At 40.7% G+C, this 18,755-nt stretch overlaps 2 protein-coding genes across 2 annotated transcripts; both read right to left on the reverse strand.

The window, feature by feature from the left end:
• Positions 1–3,156: 3,156 nt before the first annotated feature.
• LOC139446072 (uncharacterized) lies at positions 3,157–7,782 on the reverse strand. Its single transcript, XM_071227341.1, has 3 exons — positions 7,651–7,782; positions 4,527–4,705; positions 3,157–3,445 (listed from the first exon to the last, which is right to left on the reverse strand). Exons 1-3 carry the CDS (start codon positions 7,780–7,782, stop codon positions 3,196–3,198), a joined length of 561 nt encoding a protein of 186 aa, XP_071083442.1. The 3' UTR covers positions 3,157–3,195.
• Positions 7,783–14,508: 6,726 nt separating this feature from the next.
• Positions 14,509–17,111, reverse strand: LOC139446810 (uncharacterized). Its single transcript, XM_071228141.1, has 3 exons — positions 17,043–17,111; positions 15,243–15,415; positions 14,509–14,761 (listed from the first exon to the last, which is right to left on the reverse strand). Exons 1-3 carry the CDS (start codon positions 17,109–17,111, stop codon positions 14,509–14,511), a joined length of 495 nt encoding a protein of 164 aa, XP_071084242.1.
• Positions 17,112–18,755: the final 1,644 nt, after the last annotated feature.

The raw sequence follows: 18,755 nt of genomic DNA on the forward strand, positions 1-18,755 counted from the left end.
GGTTTAACCGTTGTCATATAGCAGGAATAATACTGAGTACGGTGTAAAACAACAACCAAACCAAAACGCTTAATGGTTTGGGTATGTGTCGTATACACAAACTGTATACCGATAACACCAATATTTCTAGATGTATCTGATCCAAGATGACCGTCACTACACATGTCCCGAAAGGAACAGCTGTATATGACTTTTTTGCGAACACCTGGTTTCATCACCGCTTATCAGTAATCCATTTATGTGCAATCTCTACCCTTGGAAAAAAAATGTAACAAATAAAGACAAACACAAGATGTACATAGCAAGACGTCCTGTATTATTAACCATAGAAAGCTAAAATACGACTATACCATTCCATATTCTCCAAATGCTGCAATACAATTCCATATCCTCCAACATTCCGTATTGTCCAACATACAATACGGTTGGGGGGCGGCAGCGTTATGGCGTGGGGTGGGATTACAGCAAGACAGAGGACCCGTTTGATAGTGGTAGAGGGAAATCATCGGCCCTGTTGTTCTACCGTTTTTGCGTCGTCATGGCCCAGGCATTACCTTCCAACATGACAACGCCCGGCATAATATTGCTCGACTTGTTCAGGATTCTTTTCAACAAAACAAGGTGAATGTCATCTCCTGGCCGGCTCGCTCTCCCCATCTCTCACCAATCGAGGGATGAGGGATGAGATGGATCGGCGCCTTCGACGTCAACCACGTGTTCCAGACACTTCGAAACATGTTCCAGCAGATATGGACAGACTTTGTGTGACGCCTGGTCCATTCCATGAGACGAAGATGTGTTGCTTGCATCGCAACCAGTGGTGGACACACACGCTATTGATTTGTAAATTGACATTTTGGCATGTTCATGTTTTTTAAAATGAAATAACGCTTTTTCTGCAGTCAGTATGGTAAATTAAACCATTTACCGGAGTCTTTTATCTGTTGCAAACCGAAATTGTTTCAAATTTGGTAAAAAACATAATTTTGCATAATATCTTATTCAATGTCACAGGAACTTTTGTTGTTCGGTATACTACAATACCATTACGTATTGTCCAACATACTACTATACCATTCAATATTTTCAAACATACTGCAATATCATGCCTTAAATACCAACATAAATTTGAAGCCATGATTATACTACTGCCTATATAATACCATCTGCTAACTGTTCAACTATGAAATTGTCCTCTCTGAAATAATTATATTAATTTGTAAACCTAGAGATCTTAGATTAATTAATTTTACTTTTCTAGATAGTCCTATTGATTTTTTGTCAAAAATAATCCTCTTTCTTAAAACTTTGGTCGTGTAAGGCGTATACCAGCTGTGCACATATAATCTAACAATCACGATTGTTCATGAGAATGTGTTAATCACCTGACTTATGAAGTAGTGAGTGAGTGATTGGGTTTAACGCCGTTTTTAACATTATTCAAGTTTTATCACGGTTTGTCAGCCTAATGTGGGAGGAAAGCCGAAAGTGATGCAGACGTTTACCATTTCATTAAAACCTACGAGCACGGGTATGGTTCTGACAAACCTAGAAACATAATCGGGGCGAACCGGGATTCGAACCCACATAGGTTTCTGTCCCAAGGGACGCAACTCTGCACAGCAAATCGCGGCGCCTCAGACGACTGGGATACCCGTGCCCCCGACTTAAGAAGTTATAATTTGATAACACTTCAACCTAATTTGGTACAGATATCTATAGTGAGTTAAGGCAAAAATAGTGCAAATAATTCTGTGAAAAAGAAAGAGAAGTAGTTTTGCAAGTTCATTTAGGACAACAATGTTAAGTGCAAATAGTGATGTCACGAACAAAGGTGGATCTACTTATGGTTTTCACATTATACAATTACGTATAATGGGGTCTCATCACAACTTTCTGTTGCAACAGCGAGTACTTAGATCTGATTATAATGAGATTGGGAATATATTGAATAGTGGTATTCCATACCCAACCTTTTAGCGAGTCAACAGCAACAGTCAACACACACACACACACACCCCTAGAACCCCCCCCCCCCCCCCCCCCCCCTCCAACACACACCCACACACACGCACACATACTAGAAAACTATTGCCACCTGGGTTCGTCTGTATCAATGTCTGTGACTGTTCCGCCTTAAGTCTTGCCATAAGTGATATTTCCATTTATGTTATCGGCCATGTGCGTGTCACGTGTTTCAGACGCCATTATATCAGTATCTTCGTTGTGCAAGTTTGCATTTGAGTTGCTATTTGTAGATGAATTTTAAGAAACATTGAGGATCTTTGTAACAATTCATACACTATATCATCTGACTTATTGGTAGTTATTAGGTCTACAGTTAGTGTTTAGGGACGTCAAATGAATAAGTGCTGTATCACTTGCCCAATAAACATTACACGACGAGACGGGCATATAGCTAAAAACCTCCATTTCCTGTGATATCTTTTGTGCGCACCTGTGATGGCCAAAATATATTCATATAATGCAATATGCCCTTCTCGACAGTTAGCAAACGTGTCGTGTCATATCCTGATATTATTGCACACTGTAAGCCAGGGAAACCAGTGTCATATGTTAGCATTCGTATTTCCGTAAAACGTCTTGCAACCCTATCTTGCATAGCACGGGCCTGTCATACATTACATGGTTATGGTCACATGGCAGTCTTTTAGTTAGCACGTTTGATTCACTTCGTTTAAATACTACTTCGTCATTTGAATCAAACTGTACGATGTAGATCATTCGTGTGGTAAAGGATTATCCTGACAACATACGACGTTTAAGTTTCACGTACGTCTAAATGAGACGTCTAGATCTTGGCTGGAACGCCGCACCAATGGAAATAACATGTCATCTCAAAATAATCCTGATTGACTCTATGGTATATACATATAGCATCAGGGGAAAGGAATTGTAATTTCTACCATTCGTATATAATTCAAATTCAAATAATGCTAGTACGGATATGAAGAGTATACTAAGAAATGTACTTTACCAAGCATCATTTATTGTTTCACGGTTGCATATATACCCTGATTTGTACAGTGACTTTTAAGCAACACCGAAATATATTGAAGCAAGGTTTAATTAGTTTACATTATGACCAATAGTGACATTTAACAAAAGAAACTCAAAACATGTTTTATTCCGTGATTTTATTTCATCATCGGGTGGACATGTCTAACTACACACTTAACAGACATATCTCCAGAAAGTGACTTTTGGACCCCCACTCCGATATCCCCAATCGTTCTTCAGCACTTTATATGTTCCAGCACTGGTTGTTTGCCTGTATCCCGTTACTATGCCCACGTGTCCTCCACCGCCGATGACGTCACCAATTTGACCTGTTCTGTGATTGGTCCAACAAGAATTCACCCAGAGAAACAAAGATTTGGGGTTTCCCCACTCTCGAGCTCCTATTGGCCATCTCCGGCTTAGTCTGTGGACGAAAAAATGTATGAGTATATATTCTGTTTTGTTTGGAGCTTCTTTTTTAACTTTAAAACCCACCAAAACATGATCCGCCTTTTGAATATCTTGAAGCGGTCAGTGATGAAAAAGATCTAACTCAAACAAAAAATCCCTCGCATATTAAATGGCCGGTCCCTAAACACGTGATATACTTATAGGCATGCGTAAAAGAATGGGGATCCCCAAATATTTGTGTGACAGGTTAAATATTCTTTGTGGTTGGCGTACTGCGGAACAAGTCGATATTAGAAAACGCCCAGAGGCAGATCGACGATTTTGAAGAAAAGAAGGGTACCCACTACCAAAGTGAGTGAGTGAGTAGGGTTTTACGCCGCTTTTGGCAATATTTCAGCAATATCACGGCGGGGGACACCAGAAATGGGCTTCACACATTGTACCCAATGTCGTGGCGTGACGAGCGAACGCTTTAACCACTAGGCTACCCGACCGCCCCCACTACCAAAGACATAGTGTGATCTAAAACAAATGATAAAGAGACTGACATAGGTTTACACATAAGATGGCACTAGTCCCAAATACATGCAAAAGCAAGTCAACTGTTCACCTGAAAAAACATGGGAACATAATGGTACAAGTCAAAAAAGGGAATTGCATCGGACATATTTTTTGTCACTGATGCGTCAAATTTCGAAATGTCCTCCACATGTCTACCATAAAACTTTTGAATACTTTACTGAGGCCTTGAATGTTGTAACCTTGATCAAACAACTTCTGAGCAAGAGTCGTATGATGCTCTTTGAAATCTTGGTCGAAAGAGCATGCTCGATGGTTGTGAAATGTTAACACAAAAGGCTGGAGCTGCTGGAACATTGCTTGAAGGGAAAGTTGACTTTTGGAAAGTTGAAGTCATGCCTCTTGTCACAGCATAGAGCATCCGCCAGGAACGTTTACTTTAATTTGTCTGCTATTCTCTTTATACTTTCCCTCCACATTACAATAGCGACAAAGCTTGAAATACGTTAACATTGTTCACTCAGGAATGTTCAAATAAGTCAATAAGAAATAAAAAATACCAACAACATTCTCACGTTCGGGGAACATTTACTCCTGCCTCCTTGAAGACATCAGCGACAAAGATGTTACACTTGTTTGTGTTTACTCCAGTGGTGTGGCTGCTGGACTTAGCCCATTTATTAGAACCAATGTAACTGTCGGCGATTCTCTGTATTCTTGCCCCTGATACCTTGGCTTTTGACGATGATCGCCACTATAGGTATGAAAAAAGATCAATTATTCCATTTCTTATACATCGTTGTTTTAAAACATTCACATGCGAGCGGCTGGTCGTCTGTGAAATTGCTCCGAGGAAAACTGAAATTAAGGAAAGTTATTACTGATGAAAAGGGATAATTCTGGTACCTGAACATTTTCCAACAAACAGAGAAACTATGAGCTGCAATATTAGTGCATACAGGTGTCGTATTGGAAACATTGCGTGCATTGCACGTGCACCAACAGGTGGACAACACAGGTTGGAGTTTTTTCAGAGAGTGAGTGAGTGAGTTAGGTTTAACGCCGCTTTTAACAGTATTCCAGTTATATCACGGCGTGTCAGCTTAATGTGGGAGGAAAGCCCGAAGTGGTGCAGGTCTCAGACGTTGTCCACTTCGGTGAAACCCATGAGCACTGGTATGGTGCTGACAAACCTAGAAACATAATCGGGGCGAACCGGATTCGAACCCACAATCATAGGTTTCTGGCGTACCCAAGGGACGCAACTCTGCACAGAGAATCGCGGCGCCTTAGACGACTGGGCCACCCGTACCCCCCTTCAAAGCAGAAGGCTCCCATGTACCTGGGATAGTCTATAAAACGTCCCTCGCTAGAGATTTATTTTGCATTTGAACATAATCTGCCCAAAGATGTGCATAATGATGTACAATAAAACCACATATGTCTTCTTTCTATTTCAGTCAATCGAACTTGCAACCTTCTTATCTGTAGGGGGCGGTCGGATAGCCTAGTTGTTAAAGCTTTCGCTCGTCACGCCGAAGACCTGGGTTCGATTCCCTACATTGGTACAATGTGTGAAGCCCATTCCTGGTGTCCCCCTCCGTGATGTTGCTGGAATATTGCTAAAAGCGGCGTAAAACCATACTCACTCACTCGTATCTGTAGTCACGTGAGTGTGCCACCAGGCAACAGAGGCGCCGATAAACCACAAATTCTTTTTCCAAAAGTATATGGACGCTAGCAAGAAATATATTACGTCCGCTTCCTAATTATCATGGAAAGTGTTGGAAACATAAATTGTCGATAAATATTGTTAAGATTTGTCTGTCTGTTTATGAGGAAGATAAAAATACACCGACGAAGAAAACCATCGACAGTCGCGAATAAAAAAATGGACTATTTAGATGGTATACACAGACTCAACAACTAGATGTTATACAATGTGCATGAAGCGCCCGGAGAATCACCGTGTGACAGGGTACTGAAAGTTCGAGAAGTCATCCAGAGACGCATCAATGCGACAGCTCCCGTGGAGACGACCAGAGAGGTGAGTGAGTGAGTGGGTCCGTTGGGTTTAACGCCGCTTTTAACAGTAGTCGAGTTATATCACGGCGTGTCAGCTTATTGTGGGAGGAAAGCTAATTTAGTAACATAATCGGGGCGAACCAGGATTCGAACCCACAATCATAGGTGTCTGGCGTGCCCAAGGGACGCAACTCTGCACAGTGAATCGCGGCGCCATAGACGACTGGGACAACTCTGGCCCCACTACTAGAGAGGCCAGGAGCAACAAAACCGATACCTGTGAAATTAAAACACATACACAGTTCTAAGTTTGAAGTAGTGAAAACTGAAAAAAAACCACGGAAAACTAGTAAAATCATTATCTTGGAATTGTTTACAGAAACAAATCAGGGCGGCGCGAAGGAAACTATATGGTTATTTACAGATAAATAATGTTATAAAAATAATGGCTTGTAATGTACAAAGTGCTGTAGACTATGTACTGAGTACAAACTGTACATTTGATTTGTTTAATCATTTTGAAATAAAGAACGAGGTCGAGTCGACCCATATGCCAGCTGTTTACAATCTGAACCTAGGTCAAACAGTATGTGAACAGTCAGGTATTGATTGCAATCCACAGACCTAGATATACATTGGGACGATAAGAGTGAATGTTTAAGTCACACTTCAACGTTACATCGGCATTATTTCAGTCATATAGTGACTACAATGTATACATAAATAATAAATAATTATAGTCGATATAGATCCTGTAGACAAATATAGACAAAACAACTAGAATATCACAGATTTGCCTGTATTATATCACCGTGATCAGTAAATAATAGAGTCTGGATTATACAAACCAATGTTTGACCCACGATGAAAATTTGTTTGCCTACTCGATCACAAGTGATTATATATAAATAATTACCTGATAGTACTACTCTAATACTTCCCACGGCTTACTGGAAGTCTCTTCTGTTTCAAATGCATATCTTTTTAAGCGAGATAATTTCGAAAGACGATGATTTTGACGGAATCAGTCGAACACCCCTAACTGTAGGTGGGAATAGCCCGTGTTAAGCTTTTCGAGGTTGCATGATTAGAAAATACATTAGACTGTCAATTTCCCGAGCGAAGCTCTGATTGGTATTTGAAAGGTAGTTATAACGTGATACAGGGGGCACGGGTGACCCAGTCATCTAAGGCGCCGCAATTCGCTGTGCAGAGTTCGCCGGTTCCGGTTCGCCCCCGATTATGTTTCTAGGTTTGTCAGCACCATACCCGTGCTCGTGGGTTTCACCGAAGTGGTAAACGTCTGAGACATGCATCACTTCGGGCTTTCCTCCCACATTAAGCTGACACGCCCTGATAAAACTGGAATACTGTTATAAGCGGCGTTAAACCTAACTCACTCACTCACTCACTATAACATGATCCACAATATGATGTCCCCTGATCTTTGTTTAGCAGGCACGAGAACCAACATCAGATTTTAAAGAGATTGGATCGATTACAATCAAAACGCTTCTGCACAAAATAATTCTGCTGAAAATTCGCCTTCTTGATCACCTTTCTCAAAGTCGTAAGTAATAATATTAAACAAAATCACTTACGTAGTCAAAATTTCTAAGGTGTTGCTTTTCAACGTTTCCAGCTTGGAACCAAAAAGTCTGGTGTAACACTTACCCATCCATCCACGCACACAGACCATGTCAGACATAGAAGGAACGCCGTGATAACGCACTTGCCGCACATGATGATGTATTGGACGTGGCAGCCAACAACCCTGCATTTATAAGGTTCTATATTTATCCTCATCACCTATATGATATTCTACTTTCATGTAGTGTCCAGGTAATGAAAATATCACACCAATGATAATCGAGCACTTTTTAAAGCATATCACTGGTAAGTGCGAGCAGGTTGTAGCATCGCCTGTCAGTGAATGTGTGATATCTGTGATAAAAAATGCACAGCACCCGGAGATGGAGTAATGTTGGTTTAGAGATTTCTCGTCAGGCGTCAACGGTAGGTTTACACGCATGACCAGGGCTAGGAACATCTGTGATGACGTCATGTTGGTCGGAATGGTTGCTGAAGTGGATCGCCTTGGTCACAGTGACTGTTGGGAATGCAGAGACGAATCCGGTTCTTCTGGAAACATGGTTTTAATATGTCCTTGTTATTTTGTAACCATATTGACCACTACATGTATACGATTGCCCTCAACCAATAAATAGGAATTCTTGACAGTATATTTTCAAAGTTCACTGTTGTGACCACCCGAACCCGGATGACTGTCTAGCGTCATACCCTGGTGTACTGGTTTCATGGGGGGGGTGATTGAGGTGATATGGTGATTTTAAAATTGCATGTAGTGTTGAATATTATGTAAAATGTAATATCCCCAGATCACACAGGAGAGCATTAGCAAGGTTCAGATGTGGTGTAGCCCCTATTTGTGTTGGAACGGGGCGTTGTGATGGAACTGTTTTACACGAGAGAGTCGGTCTGTTTTGTAAAACTGTCGTTGAGGATGAATGTCATATACTTTTAAAGCGAAAATCTTATGTATATAGCCGTTAATAGCTTTTAGCATCAATGTATTACTTTTAACACGGCTTCCTGTACATATGTAACTGAATGTAATATTGAATGTAATGGCTCAAATTGTATTGATATTGTTACTATGTACTGTTTGACGTTTCAATGCATTTTTATTGAGTTGTGACTATAATGAACAATCTGCCTGCCTGCCTACCTGCCTGCCTGCCTGCCTGGCACCGATCTACGCCCACGCTATCGTCTGCGCATGGCTTGTCTGGTCTGGACATGATTAGTTTGCTGACTAATATGTCTACAGAACTGTCAATTGTTAAACTCTGATGTAAGGAAGAACTTCACCTTTTCAAGAACACCTGGTGTCATCACTATTTGACAGAGATTCATAAACACATGCTTATAAAATGTAGTCGGAATCGTACAGTCGACTTTCAGCAGAGATTTCTTATGATTATGGAAAGGTGTTTGTTGTTTTTATTTATACCAATCAAAACTGATCGTGATCGCTCAAGATGTAACATGTAAAAGTTTTCTGACTTGGAGTTCAAAGCTTGTTTTTTATACGGGGTAATCGCAAAACAAAATGACATCATTCTGATGACAATACGATAAAACCGTCTTTAATTGAACAGAACACACGCATCCCCACTGTCCACATCACAGCAAATGTTGCGGGTTGGTCATCGCAATGACACTTTGGTCAGACAACGAAACTTTATCTCAGATATTTCAACATCAAAATCGTCTATATTTTACCAAACACGGATCTACAATGTATATACATTACCTATGAAATGGTGTTCACACAACCTGTCGACTCTGCCATCTGGCGGAATCGATACCCATAGGATGACGTTACAGAAGGAAGTGGCAGATAATAGGGTGATGATTTACCCATCCCTACAGAGTCAGCACGTGCGTGGTGCATCCGGCTGTAAGTGTTACATTAACACTGGAACAGAACCGATGTTTGTTGCATGACAGTATCTATTATAGTTTGATAGCAAATGTAAAGAATGTGTGGCAATAATTAAATTCGGTGCAGTGATATTAAAGATGATTCAAACATACTGGTTTGAATAAACCCCATAACACACACAGAGAATCAGAGACACCATATGTATAACATAAATATATCATATACAGTCAACCACCGTTGTGTCGAACTTTGATGTGTCGTACTTACGGTTGTCTCGAAGTTAAAACATGGTCCCTGCATATTCCTTTTTTATTTATCATTTTCGGTTGTGTCGAACCTCGGATAACTCGAAGTATTTACGTGAGTCCCTTCAACTTCGACACAACGGTGTTTGACTGTGTAATTACACCAGTTAGACAGTTACCATATATTCACATGCCGGGGATCTAGAATAAATTGATTGTGTGGCAAGTTAAACACCAGTATTCCGCAAATTCATGAAAACGAAACGCTCAATCAAACACACACAGAGGTGATTGTGTCAGTGTGTGATTAAAAAACGTCAGTATATAGGAGTGTTCAAAGTGGTTTCTCAGTCTAAAGAAAAGGAAATAAACCAAACGTCAGCACATATATCACCAGAAAGTGACACTATCCAGAACGATAGCTCCAGATGTACTTCACCACACTATTGCGGGCTGCACGGGTTGTCAATCTGCTCCCTGTTACCAGGCCATCGTGTCCTTCCCCACCCCAGCAAAGCAATTACAATGACAGTAAGCAATGGAGTGGTAACACAATAGTCAATGACAGTATCAAATACAAAACATGATGGCAGTGGTGATGGCTAAAAGTTCAGTGATAATAATATCTACCTATTGACAACTTTGATTAAGCTCCCGAGGCTTGGACTCCGGGTGATAAGTAATAAGTAAGTAATCGTCAATTGTTGTTGTTCCTCCCCGGGGACGTGCGATGACGCAAATAACCCCCGACTGTTGCCAATGTACCGGTCAGCTATCATCTGGACATTGCTCGCTACACCCCTGCTTGAGCCACTGAATAACTAGAATCAAAAAAGGGACACCGTTGACTTAAAAAACAACCTATTTTATTTAAGCCCTGTTTATACGGCCAAATGTTACTCACATAAGCATATTTACTCCAGGAGTATATTTGCTTATAAGTAAATATACTTTTGCACGACCTCTTGAGTTGAAGTAAATTACTCCTGGAGTATATTTGCTTACGTAAGCAAATGCGTTTACACGACAACTTTTAATTATGTGAGTATATATACTTACGTAAGTATATTTACTTACATAAGTAAACGTTGTCGTGTAAACGGGGCTAATTCAGGCAACACATACATTGTGATCTGACTCGAAGTACATTTCAATCACAACACACTTTAAGTAAATATCCAATAATTGAATTCGAAATTTAAATAACCATATTATGATTAAATTTTATTATTACACGCATAAAGAAAAGTAGAACCTCGCCAGCTTGAATTCAAAGATAACTCGACGTCATACCACAAGTCTTGGTCCTGACCTAATCTTTCTTCCTTATTTTTTAATAAATTGTGACCCTGCTTGCATAAGTGTGTTTTGCAGCACAATAAAAGGTAGTAATTTTAATTTAACTTTAGTTTAAATTCTTTAGTAATTTTACTTCAACATACACGATGTCAGGTTGGTATTTCCATGATGAACACAAATATCGATCATTGCATGTGATGTGTCGACGGCTTGTATCGCCTGTACTGTCAATGCTTTCGTTGACCCAATATAAACTGTTCTCAATATGTAAACACAGTATCATCACTTCAAAGGAGTTCAATGGGTATTAACATACCCGTATGCTGTTGTAATGTGTAATAAGAATAATGCCTTTGAAATTCCACATATTGTAAGGTTAGTATTCCTATTTATGATGGACGAGGGGTTATGATTGTATGTCCGACATAAACAGAAAGAGCTAAGAGTGGGTATACTGGTTGTTTGCAGACATCTAACACGAGCAGTCATACACAATCAGTGAACTCCCGTAACGTTTATCAAAACATTTCACTTTTCACATTTCACAAAATTGCGAGCAGAGACATCAGTTGTCAACATTTGTCTGAGTGGACACCAGCGGTGATTTTGTAAACCCTCAATAATACGGACTGTACCGTTCATAATGTAATCGTATGGATGAACGCTTTTCCGGATTAAGGAATCAGAGTCCATTATGGTCGTAAAGACACCAGTGGTTGGGACCTGGGGACCTGTTCCACGAAGAGATAATAGCGCCACTATTATAGTGGGTAATTTTTAATATAATATGGGGTCTGGACTCACGGTACCAGCTGATGTCACGCCGTGCTCCACGTGCTGTGTCATTCGTCACCACTCGTCCATTTCACATTCGTGACCAACTCGTGTTATTCCGGGACAAACTGAATAGCGACTCGTGTCCCTCTCACGGCCATTTTTGCGACCGGGTTCCGTCTTAGCGCAAACGGGCATATCTAAAACAGTTGTCAACTCTTTGCGTAATATATTTTCCCATATATTATATATATTTCAGATGCAATTTAAAGCATATTGGGACGTGCGGAATTATACGGTATGATTAAACACATTTAACTGTGTCTTGGGTATATTTTCAGATGAGAGACCTATGTAAAATAAAAAAAAAGTATTTCTGGGGGATTCTTTGACGAAGGACTTGACAATACTCGCATTCTGATTGTTTTGTCGTATTTTCGCACGAAATATTCATCGATCGGGAGGCGAGTTTTCTTGCAGGTTACGGAAAGAGGCGCTCTGTAAATAATAAAGTCTATACCAGACATATCATAAGCATCAATTCACACATTTTGGATACGATGGAATCAACCGAGTCCGCGAGTCTGGCGATTTAGTCCAGTTTTTACGACGAGCAATGTCGCCTCTTACGATAACCATGGGTTGCTGAAGACCTATTCTAACCCGGACCTTGACTGGTCAGTAGGAACAGTGGGGAACCTATTGATGAATATACCTGGGTTCCGTACTGTTAACTCGCCTTAGTCATTTAATATTTAGAAACAATTAATTGAGGTTATTTACCACGACAAACGTAACATTGAATGAAACATAAAACCTATTATCGTGTACACATTCGATTCAAAACTTGTCTCCGGAAGTCTCCATTTTTCCTCGTGGGGATCGGGGCGTGGAGAGTGGGGGCAGAATGTGTCTCGTAAAACGGAGACCTGACTGACTGTTTCATTGTGCATCCAAGCATGGGTCGTTGCTCATGCTGTCAACCACAAGTATATCTAAGCCAGACCGCGGTGAAGTAGCAGGAAAATCACTGCTGCAGCAGACAACAACAATAACTCGAGTCTTAACATTGCAGTCCATATAATACAGTATTGTCGACAATACTCATGTTGACACAACAGTGAAAGTAAAACTCAAAAACAACAACTGAACTGCCTAAACATTGCCATTAAATAATCACAGTCCAAGGAGTGACTTGTACACTGCATTCACTACATCTCTCCGTCCATCTACAACTACACCAATCTCGCAAACAACTATTAGGGACTATCCCTTGCCATAAATCCCTTGATTCCTCATTCCGCCTCGTCTCTCCACGTTCCAGACGTTTAAGTGACCACTCGCGTCTTTCCGTAATCCCGACTTGTCCCGGAATTACACGAGTTGGTTACAAATGACCCAAGAGTAATACGACAAGAGCAGATAACTCTAAACCCGCTACTGCACTCCTCTGCATGGCCACACGCACTGGGAAGTGTAACCTTACAGTTTGTTTGTTTGTTTATTATACAACGCCACACTCAGCAATATTCTAGCTATATGATGGCAGTCTGTAAATAATCGAGTCTGGACCAGACAATCCACTGATTGACATCATGAGCATCGATCCACGCAATTGGGATACGATGACATGCATCAACCAAGTCAGCGAGAATGACCACCCGATCCCGTTAGTCGCCTCTTACGACAAGCATATAATCGCATTTTACAGCAAGCATGGGTTGCTGAAGACCTGTTCTAACCCGGATATTCACAGGTTAACCTTACAGTGATACAAATATAATAGAAAAGGCTAATCATATCTTCATCATATTTTATTCTCCGTTGAATATACTGCTTTTGTTCTTCTATCACCTGACTAATTAGAATTTTCCACTTCAAAATAAAGGACAAAGAGATTTTCTGTTCCCACACACGCATTCAATCTAGGAAAAACAACGACGCAGAAATATTGATACGTCGCGTTTGCTTTTATTCAGCTGTCACTGCGAGGCCCTTCCCCACTTCTTGCAGCCCTATGTGTTGTTATCGGTTATGAAATTAAGACAGCTCTATTTTATCGAGGGAAAAAGTTATAAATTTAAAGCTTAATTAAGGACCTGTAATTTATTATTTTTAGGGAGTCGGAAACAAAATACAGGCCTTAAACCAATCTCACCCTCACCCCCAATAGTATATGGCCAGTCCATAAGATCGCACAGTGCATATTTCCGTGTGCATTGTTAAGGCTTATTTAAAAAAATTGTCTTGAAATTACCTTTGGGGCGGAATTAAAGAAGGAAATGCCCCAGCTGTCCCCTTTGTAAAGACAAACCAATTACATTTTTTGTTGCGGATGTCTTTGGTTAGTTTGTCAAGAGACGACAAATGGATAAAACTATTATTGTCGGGGTTGATTTGAATTTAAAAACCTCTTGTTCGTTTCACAAATACCTACAAAAGGCATATTTTTAATCATGCACTGACATAATTTTATACTTCATGTTTATATTCATTTACTTTTCTGTTGTTAAATAGTTCGATAAAACCATTTTAATATTCAAAAGAAATCTCTCCTGAAAACAGCGTCGATTGTACGATTCCAACAAATGCTGTCAATTGGTCGGACCTGACTGCACGTAATTTACATGTGCCTGCTACCAAGGAAGGTTGCTAACCTGCAAAGGAAGAACAACCCCAGACGAAAGAACGATTTATTTGTTTATTGTGCTCACTCAGTACATAATGACTGCAGCTGTTTGCGCATTAGCAGACATAACGCCACAGAGTCATTGGTTTCTGGACGGCACGGAAACCAAAATCGTTCCTCACAATTTTATCCCACCGTGCACTTGTGGTGAGCCTGCTGCCTGTTACTATGCCAACGTGTACACCGTCGCCAATGACGTCGCCAGATCTTGACGAAGTCGCACGATTCCAGCAGGCGTCCTTTGTCAGGTATGTTGACCTGGCATTCCCCCACTCTCCTGCCCCGATAGGGCTCCAGGTCAACCAATGCCTGCAACATGCGACCAGAAACAGTTGAAAGTTCGGTTTGTAATGTTTGGAAGTTCAACTGTAATTCTCATGATTTGGAATATTGAAGGAGGGAAAACTCGACAACGCATTCAATTCAAGATCCCATACTTGAAGACATGATTTTTTACTTCCTTATTGTTTTTAACGACGTATCAGATGAAGTGGTTACACGTCTGAGACCTGCATCACTTCGGGCTTTCCTCCCACATTAAGCTGACCCGCCGCGATATAACTGCAATACTGTTAAAAGCGGCGTTAAACCCAACTCACTCACTCACATAAAAAAAACCAAAACCTGCGGGTGACTGAGCTGTCAGGATACGCTGGTCTCACATTTGATTACACATTCCTGTGCTGACAGTTACCATTTATGACCTTCGTGATTCATCTGACCTACTTACGTTCAAATTGCGCCGTTAATCACTCAATCAGTCACTCACTCATGTGAAATTTACGAATACCTTTGGGGAACTGTGGCTCCCGCCTCCTCCAGGACTTCAGCAACGAAGATGTTACATTTGTCGGTGTTGGCCCCGGTTTTGTGTGAGGATGCGTAGGACCACTTGGTGCTACCTATGTACTTGTTAGCTGTTCTGGCGATTGTGCTGCCCGACACTTTAGACCTGGAGGACCACTGCAACCAAACACAAGGCTAAGCATAGCTTAAAGCGGCATTGGACACCACCAAGCTGTGCATGCATATATTTTCAAAATGATAATAGGTCAAATACATAAAAGCGACCAAATCACCATTTCCTTAATCAAGTAGAAGGGCTTACAAGTATTACAAGCTTATAAGTCTTATCTGTAACTCTCTTAAAAGCAACATTATATTACATCTATTAACTCGCCTGGTCTCGTTTCCAGATGAAGACCAAACATGCAACTGTAAAACGTTAAAAGGCAAATGTACCATGTCCGAGGTCATAAAGAGCCACAGATAATCAGGTATGATGACGCTAACCGAAACGTACTATCTTTTCACGTCTTTTGGTGTGGATAGAATCACCAAGCTATCGCCCTCCGAGCAGAGGCCCTATCTACTAGACCACGGTTCTAATGAAAACATAATACTCAACATTGGCAGCCTTGGTTTTGAGAATATTTTAATGGTCCGTTAAGCCTAGATGTACGTGTTCACTTTTGAAACTGTTTCACCCCTACAGTGCCAGACTGTATTATTAAGTATGGTGTGCATGTCTGCTTTTGGAAGAACAACTAGTATTGACAATAACACAATGTGTGTATGACTATTTAGGAAAGAAAGTGTGACTTAAAGTGTCGATGCATATGATATATGCGGCGGAGATAATAAAAACAGAGGGGAATTTCAACAACTATTCGTATTTATCATGCTTTAACACTACTGTTGAACATTCTCTAATGACGAGAAAACTATACATGAACTTAATATATCCTTGTCCAAAGCCACCAGGATACTCCATGAAGTCCGTTTAAACATTGGTACCTCTTTCACAGACTTTCACAGGCTTTCACAGAAATATAAATGTCATTCAGGGTATTCTGCATTTTCACACTCAACCTCAAAGCCATTGAAAAGCTTACCATAATTTAGTATGATTTACCAAATCGTTTTTAAAATGCCTAAAACATCACTGAGATTATTTTTAGTAAATGAGAGAGTGAGGTCTTTGTATCAGCTTTATTACTGTGGTAGGTGTGACCCAAAGTGACGCAGGTTGAAGACGTTTAGATGTACTGCTTGGGTGTAATCGAGTATCGTGCGGACAGAAGGGTATCCTAACTGGTGAGAACCCGTGATCAGCGAAACCTTCTTGGCAACAAGGTGAGGACTGACCCCGACCATGGGAGAAAATAAAGTAAAGTATTCAATGAAGATCTTGACCACCCGTCACCTACAGATGGCTTGAACGCCATGGCCGCGTCCCATCTCATCACACCTCATGCACCAGCAAGACAGTTACGATCAGCCAACAACCATCAAGTGACAATAGCAGGAGTTCAAAGATCACTTGAACAGATCCTTTTTCGTGCTCTGCTGCAATACTTTGGAATACACTGCCACTGTATCCCAGGACCTCGCCTTCTCTATTTGCTTTCGAATCTGGACTAAAGTAACACCTCTTCAACATTTTCTACAATCAGTAAAATTTCAATTACACATAGAACTGTATGTGTGTATATTTCGTTAGTTGTACGATTTTCTTTTCCGTATCATCAAGCTCTATGATAAACCACTTGGTGGATACTTCTAAATGTAATAAATGTGTAACACTCACCCATGCCTCCACACAAGCAGGCCATATCAGACACAAAAGGAACGTTGTGACAACGTAACTACGGAACATGATGATTGCGGTGATGTGTTTTTTCTTGACTCAAAGTCCTGATTTATACAAGATCTCTGATACCAATTAAATGGTGCACACAGAGTTAATTGAAACATCACACCAACTGTGTTTCTATCGTGAGAAACATCAGATACATCTATGATAGCTGCTGGAAAACATCATGTTGATTTCGATTTTATAGATTTTGTGACATATGTCATCTACATTAACAGCACAAAGGTGAAGTGCATTTATAAACGCACGAACTAAAAAAACAGGGATAGAAACAGCTGTTTTTTGTGGAAAACAATGATTCTTAAAGGGTTTCGCGAGTCTCAAGTAGGGTATCAGTTGAAAAGTCTTGTAAAGCTAAACACATCATGTTAAAAGATTTGTGTTTGAAATAGATTTGGGGTTTATTCCTTTTAAAACACATTGGACACCACAAACGATAGTAATCATCTTTAGATTCACACATTACAAACAGGCGCAGTATGAATGATAAGAGTATCATTTCACCATATCAGGCCAAAGGGAAACGCATATTCTGTGGTCTCCACAAGGCTTCAAAAGGTAATTCGACATATGTGTGTTTAAAAGAGTACAAAGTGAAACAGTTCATCAAACATTAATTGAGACATGTTCACATGAGTGAACCACCGGAATCCCGAATACCATCTAATTGTTAACACTGAGTCTCATTGTCCACCCCTGAAAACCATGTAACACAAACCTGAAAAGCATTGAGAAAAGGGTGCGAAATGAAGTTAAAATTTACTGAAAAATATATCCGTGGACGTGATTGATCATGAAGTAGGCATAAATATATGTCCAGCTAATCCCACATATGCTCAATTGTCTTGAGATCCGGTGACCGTGACGGCACAATCCTGCTGTGTAGCAACGAACATTATCATGCTGAAAAATGGCGCCTGATGCTTACATAGCCGGGCCAAAGTGAGGACTTAGGATCTCGTCATGACAAAGCACTCTGTTTTACGCCCATAAGTGATATCTTCCCACATCAATACCACTTCCTCCACTGAATCGGTACACAGCATCTGGTATAGCCCTGATTCTGTGGTCGGTACATATGGATCCCCGCATCACTCCAACAAACAAGAAAATAGCACTCGACAATCCACCAATGTATATGCCAAAGTTGGTGAAGCATGCTGAAGCATCTGAGGTAAACTGACACCAACGTAGGACCAACTTGCTCGGATTCCGGCAGCTCGCAACCGGTTACCTTCACTCTTTGCAAAAATGGTAAGTACTCGTAAATAAAAGCGAAAAAAACCTTCCCATAGTCATCAGACATATCTACCAAAACCAGATTCCGACTATATCATAAGCATCTGGTTATGAAACACTATCAAATAGTGATGATACCAGGTATTCGCAAAGAGGTGAGCGTGTCCTGCTTCACCATGAATGTGTGTTGCAACGTACGTTGAAGTGAGTGTCCTGTTTCGAAGGCGGAGGACGAGGATGTAACGATCCTTGGCCAGAATGGTGACGCGGGGCCCCCTGACTTTGGACGATCTCTCGTGGTGCCATGTTGCCAAAAGTCGGAAGATTGTGTCCAAGAAACCCGTGACAAATCCCGGACTTGCGCGTGAAAACTGCATTTCCAAGACGAAACGAAACATGCATATCTTA

This window comes from Haliotis cracherodii, unplaced genomic scaffold (assembly GCF_022045235.1).
Source record: "Haliotis cracherodii isolate W230 unplaced genomic scaffold, xgHalCrac1.p SCAF_6, whole genome shotgun sequence".
Lineage (NCBI taxonomy): Eukaryota > Metazoa > Mollusca > Gastropoda > Lepetellida > Haliotidae > Haliotis > Haliotis cracherodii.